Source organism: Olea europaea, unplaced genomic scaffold (assembly GCF_002742605.1).
Source record: "Olea europaea var. sylvestris unplaced genomic scaffold, O_europaea_v1 scaffold2248, whole genome shotgun sequence".
In the NCBI taxonomy this organism is placed as follows: domain Eukaryota; kingdom Viridiplantae; phylum Streptophyta; class Magnoliopsida; order Lamiales; family Oleaceae; genus Olea; species Olea europaea.
The window spans coordinates 108,864-117,630 of NW_019240527.1; the positions used below are offsets into that span (position 1 = coordinate 108,864).

The window sequence follows — 8,767 nt, forward strand, 5'->3', positions numbered from 1 at the left end:
TAGTTTAGTAATGAAGTGAATGCAATGTATTATACTTTAACTCATACGTGTATACATTAAGGTTACAAGAACTCTTAAATCTCGACCTAGAATCTCTCTTTTTGTCACTTCATTTTGCTGCATTACATCCTGAATCAACATTCAACAATGTGAAATTGCTTTCGACTCAGAGCGAGACTGGACATTACAATAAATGATACTAGTAATAACATCTATACCACCTTAGAAAACATGCCCATAGAGTTCAGTCATGAATTTGAGCGCAATTTATTCAACCTTATCATGTGCATTCTTATATATTCAGGTTTAAAGATCTAATCAATTCTGTACCAGAATGTCTTTCTGCATGACATCTTGAATCAACAATGTGATATTCTTGTAAGAAGAACCCCCATCTAGCATTGCTTCCATTGCCATTTTTCCAAGTTTTCGAGCTCTTTCCCTTCTTAGTTTCATCTCCTCTTCTTCACCTATCACCTTTTCTATGGCTTTCTTTACACTGTCCCTCTTCACCATTGCTTCTTCCTCTCCAGATTTCATTCCAACCTTAACCCCAATTCTTACACCAATTTCTAGTACATTTACGATAAAGTTTTCGTTATAGAATTGTTCTGCAAACATAGGCCATGTGATCATAGGCACCCCAGCTGATACTCCTTCCAGGGTCGAATTCCAACCACAATGTGTTAAAAATCCTCCCACGGAGGGATGGGATAATATTAACACTTGAGGCGCCCATCCGCGGATTATTAGGCCTCTGCCTTGGACCCTTTCTTGAAATCCCTCTTCTGATAACCATTTTTCTACTTCTGCTGAATAATTCTGTCCTCTGATGATCCAAATAAAAGGAAAATTGGATTCTTCCAATCCTAATCCAATTTCTTTTAGCTGTGGAAAAGATATATGACAAAGGCTGCCAAAGCAGGCGTAGACAACCGAGTTTGGCTTCATTGAATCAAGCCATTTCATGCAAAAGTGCTCATCGATGGAGGCTTTACTTCCTCTATTAGATTTTTCGAGAAGTTCCTTGTTACATAAAGAAACTGGACCGATGCACAAAACATTTTTCCTTTCCTTTCTCAATCCTTCCACGTAAAATGGCTCCAATGCCTCGAAAGTATTCACCAGAGTCCCACGAGCCGAATTCTGAGCTTGTTTTATTTGATCTATAATCCCTTTAACATCATCTGGTGAAGCTTTTTTCGTCGCTTCAGGCAACTGGGACTTGATAAATTCGATTTTGTGTGGTATATCCGGCACCAAAATTGGATCCGATTCTGAAATCATGTCATCTAGGACATTGGCACGAGACATGATCTTAGAACACAAGAGAGTGAAGCATGAAATTGTTTCGAAAATATACCTAGGAATGTTGAATTTTTCGGCAACTCTTTGTGTCCAAGGTAGAGCATTAGTGGAAATGATACAACTGGGCTTTGGTTCCAATTCTCCAATAAGTTTTTCCAATGGAACTTCTAGCATCTCAGATGCTTCAAAAAAGTCCATTGCCAATTCCATAGAAGTGAGTGCATCCATGTTTTCACATCCATGAGGCAATCCAACTTCTTGAGATGGAAATTCCAATGGAATCATTTGTATTTTTAGGCCGGCCTCGACCAAATGACCAATAGCCGCCTTATGCCTGATCGCATTGCGGGGCGTCGTGACTATAGAAACAATCAGGCCACGACGCACGAGTAGTTTAGCGAAATCTGTCAAAGGAATAATATGGCTTTGAGACATTAATGGCACAAGAAGAAAGTGAAGCTGATGGATTTCGAAATCCATTAATGGATTGACTGGAGATGAACTTCTAATGATAAGCTAAAGGAGCGGAATCAGAATGCGAAATACGTTGGACCTGGTTCTTGAAATAATCGAGCATTGATTAGGACACTAGGAAAATATTGTATTTTCTCAGGGTTATCGCCAAAGATGAAAAGACCAGTCCGAAACAGTCCGAAATTTAGTGCCCGATCAAGAAGGAAAAGATGAACCAGTACAAAACCTTATTGTCTATTTGCACATATCCAAAAATAGAAATAGTTTTAGACCGCACACGTTAATTTTTTGGGGGAAAATCCAAGTCTTGTCATAATTTGTCCGAGGGTTGATGACTGGAAAGAACTCGAAGAATTCCCCATGACTTACTTAGCGCACTTCCCTTCTTGTTATATAGCCATTACGCCAAGGAGTTCCTTCCACAGTCGCAATCTTAAAAATAGAGTGGCCAAGGATATCAAAGATTGCTCCCTTTTTTTTTTTTTTTTAATAATTAAAAATATCAAAAGATGCTAGGTGTTAAGTTGTGCAGTTTAATTATTAACATTGAACGATAGGGTGTGCAATTTTTTCTTGTAAATTTTTTTTATCATCTTGAATTACTGAAGCGACGGAAATGAGCATAGTCTCACATTGATATGAACCTTCATTAATCTTGAATGTTCTTGTATCTATTTTCTTTCTACGATTTTACTGCTCTTGGTAGTAGAATTAGATTTTCAATTCTCAACACTATGGACTTCAGGCAACCATAAGATCGTATATTTTTTTCCTCGCGAGAATTGTTATTTGTCTTGTTATTCATGAACTGTGGATATAGTTCTTACACAGTGATGTCCAAACTATGCCAAAATTTAGCAATTATGCTATTCAACGTCACTGATATTGCAAAATGAATGGTAAAATTAAATAATTTATTTAATTGTATATTTCATTTAATGTTACATTAATATCACCTATACTGATATTTTAATATTAATAGTATTAAATGACATTATTGAAATTTGGAGGTATATTTGTTCTATTTCGTTTAGTTCCACGTGAATGGACGTCAATAATATCTCAAAAATTAGTAAAACCACGTGTGTTATCCTTCTAGAAAGTTTGTGATGTCATCGAGGTCAATCACTTCCTTTGATATAATTTTCAATTTCTTATTTTTAACTTCTTCTAGAAATGAAGGCAACAAGTCATATCAGAAATCGTGTACCAAATGACTTCTTTTGTCAAGTTGATAGGTATTGGTAGTAGTACTAAGTTTCCGTTTGTTTTCAATTATTTGTTCAAAATAATTCATTTTTGACATTTTTTTGCCGGCAGCTGAGACTCATTGTGAGAGAGGAATTCAAAAATTGCGGCTGAATGTTCCAAAAATGAATTATGGTTGGGAAAAAAAAAATTGGATACAAACAGGGACTAAATCTCCACGTTAGATATCTCAATCGAGATTATTCTAGAATCAAAAGTTAAGTAGGTAGTTCGATCAACAAGATTTTCCAAAAAATTCTTTGAATTTACATTTTTCATTATGTTTGGTATGACTTTTCAATGCTTATAAGTTGTGGGTCCGTAGAAAAGCAATACTCATTAATAAGCAGCTTATCGTGAATTTTACGAATGTGTGAATTATAAGTATTTTTGATTGAAAACAAAAAATTATAAAAATACATTGATATGATCTTGTGCATAAACACGATCATGAACTGTTCCATTGAACAACAAGGTCGGTAAGCCTGTTAAGGATTTTAGGCCATTCAATTCGGTCGTTCAATAAGACGAAACGGCTGTGGGACACTTGATAATTCTTAAAAGTAACAATTATTACAAATAAGCCGAACAAATGAGAATCAATATTGACTAAGAAAAATCTTTGTGAACTCGTGATCCTAAATAAGTTGGTGAGGAAGTAAGGATTCAAGTGATACCACAGAAATTAGTCCTCCATGTTGAAGAGTTACAAAAAATTAGAAGTGAGCCACAACAATCAATTTTCCCTATAACTCGAATATGCTCGTGACAAACATATTTCTTACATCCAAACAAATATTATTAATGGCGGAGGTCGGTCCTGGCCCTACTAAAATTTGAGAGAATATTTTTTAGAAGTTTTTTTTTTTTTTTAACCTTTATTTTTGATAATATTATATTTTGAGTGACGCTCTGCGTACAAAAGAGGTTGACAAAAGTTAAGTTTGCAAGATTTATATTACTTATTTCAAAACTAGATTTTGAAATCAAAACAAATCAACGACCTAGAATTTGCCCACACCTATTTTGTCAACAAACTTTATCTACATACTTTGTACAAATAGATTAATTGTAGAAACATTGGTCTCGGGCCACTTGATTCAAGTCTTCTAATGTCAAATTTTCACGTGAATTTCAAAAAAGAAGAATTTCTTAAAGTTACTGTTACGAATAGATTATTTTCAAAATACTAAAAAATTGGCTAAATTTCGGAACCCCTAAACAAACTAAAAATTTTACTTAGAATTTTGTCTTGCTTATATCACTTCTTTCTTCATCACTCGCCCTTCTGCACAACATAAGATAAGGTTGACGACGAATTTCCTACTACAACAAACAAAAAAATTTGCATATTCATGAATTGGACTTTCATTTAGATGCTTGAAGTGTAAAGAAAGACTTAATAGAATGTGCGTGAGATCTTTTGATCATCATAATTTCCCACCCACCAAGTTCAGATCCCCCTCTAGCATTGGCGGACCTACTCAAGGTCCGGTGGGTCACTATTCTTTTGATCATCAGAATTTCCCACCCACCAAGTTCAGATCCCCCTCTAGCATTGGCGGACCTACTCAAGGTCCGGTGGGTCACTATTCTTTTGATCATCAGAATTTCCCACCCACCAAGTTCAGATCCCCCTCTAGCATTGGCGGACCTACTCAAGGTCTGATGGGTCAAGTGATCCACCAACTTCATGAATTTCTTTTCTTCTTCTTTCTTCAAATTCTTTTTTTTTTTATTTTTTTTTGGGAGGGAGATTTTAGAGCCAAATATCATAATTGGGCAGTAATAGTAGTTGGGCGTTTTTATTATAATAGAGTTACAACGATGACTGAAAATTGAGAGTGAAAGTTGAGATTATTTTGTCGTTTGTGATATTTAACTTGAGAATTCTTTGAAAATTGTTATTCATCATATATTTGAGATTATTTGGAATTCTTCGAGAATTATTATTTATCATATATATGATATTTGTGAATCTGTGATAGTGATCACCCGTATGTGTTTTTATAGAATATATAATTTTTAGTAACTTCTTAATAAATTTTATTGTGCTCCACCGACTTTAAATGTTTGCGTACGTCAATGCTCTAGGGGCATAAAGTTAAGCGGAGCAAAAAGAGTTTTTATTGCGATGAGAAATGAATCTTCTACAAGTATGCTGATGCCCTTTTATGACTGGACTCCAAGTTTCTATCAGTATTTAACTATTTTAATGACACGTCTATCAATTTTTTTTAGCTTTTATTACCACGCTAGTATAACATATTTTATGTATACGTAAATTCACAAAACACGCTATGTAAACTTTAAGTACATCCCACAAAGAGGGTGCATTTTTGTAAATTCTCTACATTAAATGGATGTATACCAATTAATTCAATAAGAATAAATATTAATCGTAGTTTTCTCTTAAAAATATAAACCCATATTATATAAAGAATAATTTTGTTTGACGTACACAAATCCGTGCAAAATTTGCCATGCATATACAAGTACCGTTGAATCTATTTCTCCAGATTTGTGGTGCAAAAGGTTTTTACTCAACAGAGGCTAAAATTAGCAAGTAACCATCGGCAATTGCGAATATTCGGAGCTTAAATTAATGCATGGTATCCATCAATTCTTAAAACAGCTATAAAACCAATGAGCGACATAGAAAAATTCAAGAAACTGAACAAAAAAACATGGCAGGTATTTTGCAAGCACTTGTGTTATCTTCTTTGCTGATTCTTGTGCTTGCATTGCCTATCACAAATGCCTTCCCCATAGGTAAAGCTCCAAAACCAAGGTCGCTGCATCAATCTATATTACGTCCGTGGAAGAAGGGTCGTGCAACCTTCTACGGTGGAGCCGATGCCTCGGGAACCGTGGGTATATCCACTTTTTGCCTTTATTTATTTATTTATTTATTTTTTTGAAAATATATAACCATGTGTAAAACTAAAAAACGTTGAAGTCCAAACTTCATTATTCGAAACAAATTCTCTAGAATTTATTTCTTGTATTTGCTTTACCTACGAATCATAATATATAATGAAAAGGTCATCAGGATTTGAGAGCCCCGCTTGACAATTTTCTGCTTCACATAGAAGAGATTCCTCACCTAATTTAAGTCAATTTACTTTAAAATCTCTTTTGTTCAAAATCAACTTCTTAATCTCATAAATAGATTTTGACGTTTCAAAAGTTTTGTCGAATGAGTTCTCGATGTCTGTTTTAGTGTGTGAGAGGCATGAAGAAAACTTTGTCATCCTACTCTTTTTGCAGGAGGTGCCTGCGGTTTCGAAGACCCGATAAAAGAATATGGGTTGCATACAGTGGCATTGAGCACTGTATTGTACAAAAACGGGTCAAATTGTGGAGCTTGCTATGAAATCAAATGTGACAAGAAAAACAAAATGTGCAAACCCGGAGCATCATCCATTTATGTTACCGCCACCAATTATTGCCCTCCCGGCGGCTGGTGCAGTCCGCCCGCCCACCATTTCGACTTGTCCGAGCCCGCATTTACTAAGGTTGCTGAACAATCTGCTGGAGTCGTTCCTATTCTATTTCGAAGGTATCAAATAATAAAAAAATCGAATAAACGTATTTTGTGAGCTATAATATCAAATTTTGAATTTTGTTGCAGGGTTCATTGCAAGAAACAAGGAGGCATTAAATTTACCGTAACAGGGAGTCCTTATTTCAACATGGTGTCGATATCGAACGTTGGAGGGGCAGGAAATGTAAAAAAGGTGGAAGTCAAAGGTCACAAGAAATTGAATCATTGGACAGAATTGAATCATAATTGGGGTACCAAGTGGGATACCAGTGCAACACTTGTTGGCGAGAAACTAAGTTTCCGTATAACCACTGGCGACGGCAGAACCATAGTTTCACACAACGTTGCCCCTAGTGATTGGCAATTTGGTCAGACCTTCGAAGGCAAAAATTTCAACCTATAGCTTCAGTTTCTTTCATTTTACAGCATTATATCCTTTAGGGTATACGTATTATTTTAATAAAATACATTATCTCGTGTTTTCTGTGAAGTGATGAAAATGTAACGAGTCATTTTGCAATATTAATGACTTTCTGCATTGAATTTTACAAACTAGACCATACGGTAGCATCATATCGTTGTTTTTCCTATCCGAGTTACCAATTGTGAGAAATTATTATAAATTTTAGTGACTAAATGGGTGGGTGTGGGAGGGGATTTACTGACCAACTTTAATTTGAGATCTGCTTGCTGTACAGGCCACTCACAATGTTAGGGGTGGGTGATATTATTATTATTATTATCATCATCATCATCATCATCCACCCACCTTGGCATGTGAGTGGTTTGTACAAGCGCTATGAAACATGGCTTGTACAATCAGCAAAATTCCTTTAATTTTTGTGCAAATTGGGCTTGCGATTGAGCGAAGCAAGAAGATTTCCAATTTGTTGATTAGTAAGAGCATGTTTGGGAGAGCTTTTCTCCCAATTTGAGCAATTAATTGATTGTTACTGTAGAATGGGTCCCAGTTTGACAGCAAAATTTGATGTTGTTAAAAATGAAATATCGAAATGCCCATCTTGCATATAAAATGCAGGGTAATTAGTACAAAACATCCTTATCTTTCATAGTTTTTGTGGAAAACGTCCTTACCTTTCGTTTTTTGACAAATTCCATCGTCACCTTTATCTTTTATTGTGAAAAACGTCCTTCCATTCACTCACCATTAAATCAATTAAAATGGAATTTTTCTTTTTAGAAGGCAAGGGTAACATTGTCCAAACCTATTTTTCTTTGCTTTCCTAGATTTCACTGCAACTTATCTATGAAATTCAAATTATATTTTGTAATGATTCTCTAAATTCAAAATATATTTTTTGCATCATTCCTTTGCTTTCCCAGATTTCACTGCAAAGGAATAGAAGGAAATATTATTCATTTAATGTAACATTTGATATAATGAAGTGCTTACAAAGAGAAGCAATTATGAGGGAAGATAAAGGAAAAGAGGATGCTAACTACAATGGCTTATTTATAATTACTTATTTTTGCCTTTACTTTTTGTAGATACAAGATGTTTGGGATATTAGAGTTGGTAAGAATAATGCAGATATATATCCTTTGAATTTTGTATTATACTTTGTTTAAATGTGTGGTTGTTCATCCTCATTTTGTGTTTATGAATGGTGTAAATAAGGGGTAAAGTTAGAAGGCAGGGATGTTTTACACAATTTCAATTTAAAGGTAAGGATGTTTTGTGCAAAGACAACGTAGAATTACATTTTAATTGGTCTTCTAACTTTACTCCTTATTCACACCATTCATGAGCACAAAATGAGGATGAACGACCACACATTTAAGCAAAGTATAATACAAAATTCAAAGGATATATTTTTATATTATTCTTACAAACTCCAATATCCCAAACGTATTGTATCTACAAAATGAAAAGGCAAAAATAAGTAATTATAAATAAGCCATTGTAATTAGCAACCTCTTTTCCTTTATCTTTCTCCATAATTGCTTCTCTTTGTAAGCACTTCATCTACAATATATTAAAAGTGGGGATTGAGAAGAAACTTTTAATTACCAATTGTACCTTTACATATTTAGTTTTAAGTCCAATATACTTTCATTTATCCTCATGTCTTTACTTTTCCATTTTATCCTTATATTTTTATGTTTATGGCCAATAATACCTTAAAATTAAATTTATTTCAACTAAATTCAATTATTATTAAAATTAAA

At 34.4% G+C, this 8,767-nt stretch overlaps 2 protein-coding genes across 3 annotated transcripts; one reads left to right on the top strand and one right to left on the bottom strand.

Moving 5' to 3' along the window:
• LOC111381063 (UDP-glycosyltransferase 73C5-like) lies at positions 1 to 2,134 on the bottom strand. Its single transcript, XM_023004772.1, has one exon. It carries the CDS (start codon positions 1,786 to 1,788, stop codon positions 319 to 321), a length of 1,470 nt encoding a protein of 489 aa, XP_022860540.1. The 5' UTR covers positions 1,789 to 2,134; the 3' UTR covers positions 1 to 318.
• A 3,561-nt stretch (positions 2,135 to 5,695) lies between these two features.
• Positions 5,696 to 7,129, top strand: LOC111381068 (expansin-A11-like). Of its 2 annotated transcripts, none has more exons than XM_023004779.1 (3): positions 5,696 to 5,904; positions 6,301 to 6,592; positions 6,665 to 7,129. In XM_023004779.1, the coding sequence occupies exons 1-3, from the start codon at positions 5,718 to 5,720 to the stop codon at positions 6,978 to 6,980; spliced, it is 795 nt and encodes a 264-aa protein (XP_022860547.1). In that variant the 5' UTR covers positions 5,696 to 5,717; the 3' UTR covers positions 6,981 to 7,129. The 2 variants fall into 2 exon arrangements, with proteins under 2 accessions (XP_022860547.1, XP_022860549.1); XM_023004781.1 differs by having other exon boundaries at positions 5,704 to 5,904; positions 6,301 to 6,548.
• Positions 7,130 to 8,767: the final 1,638 nt, after the last annotated feature.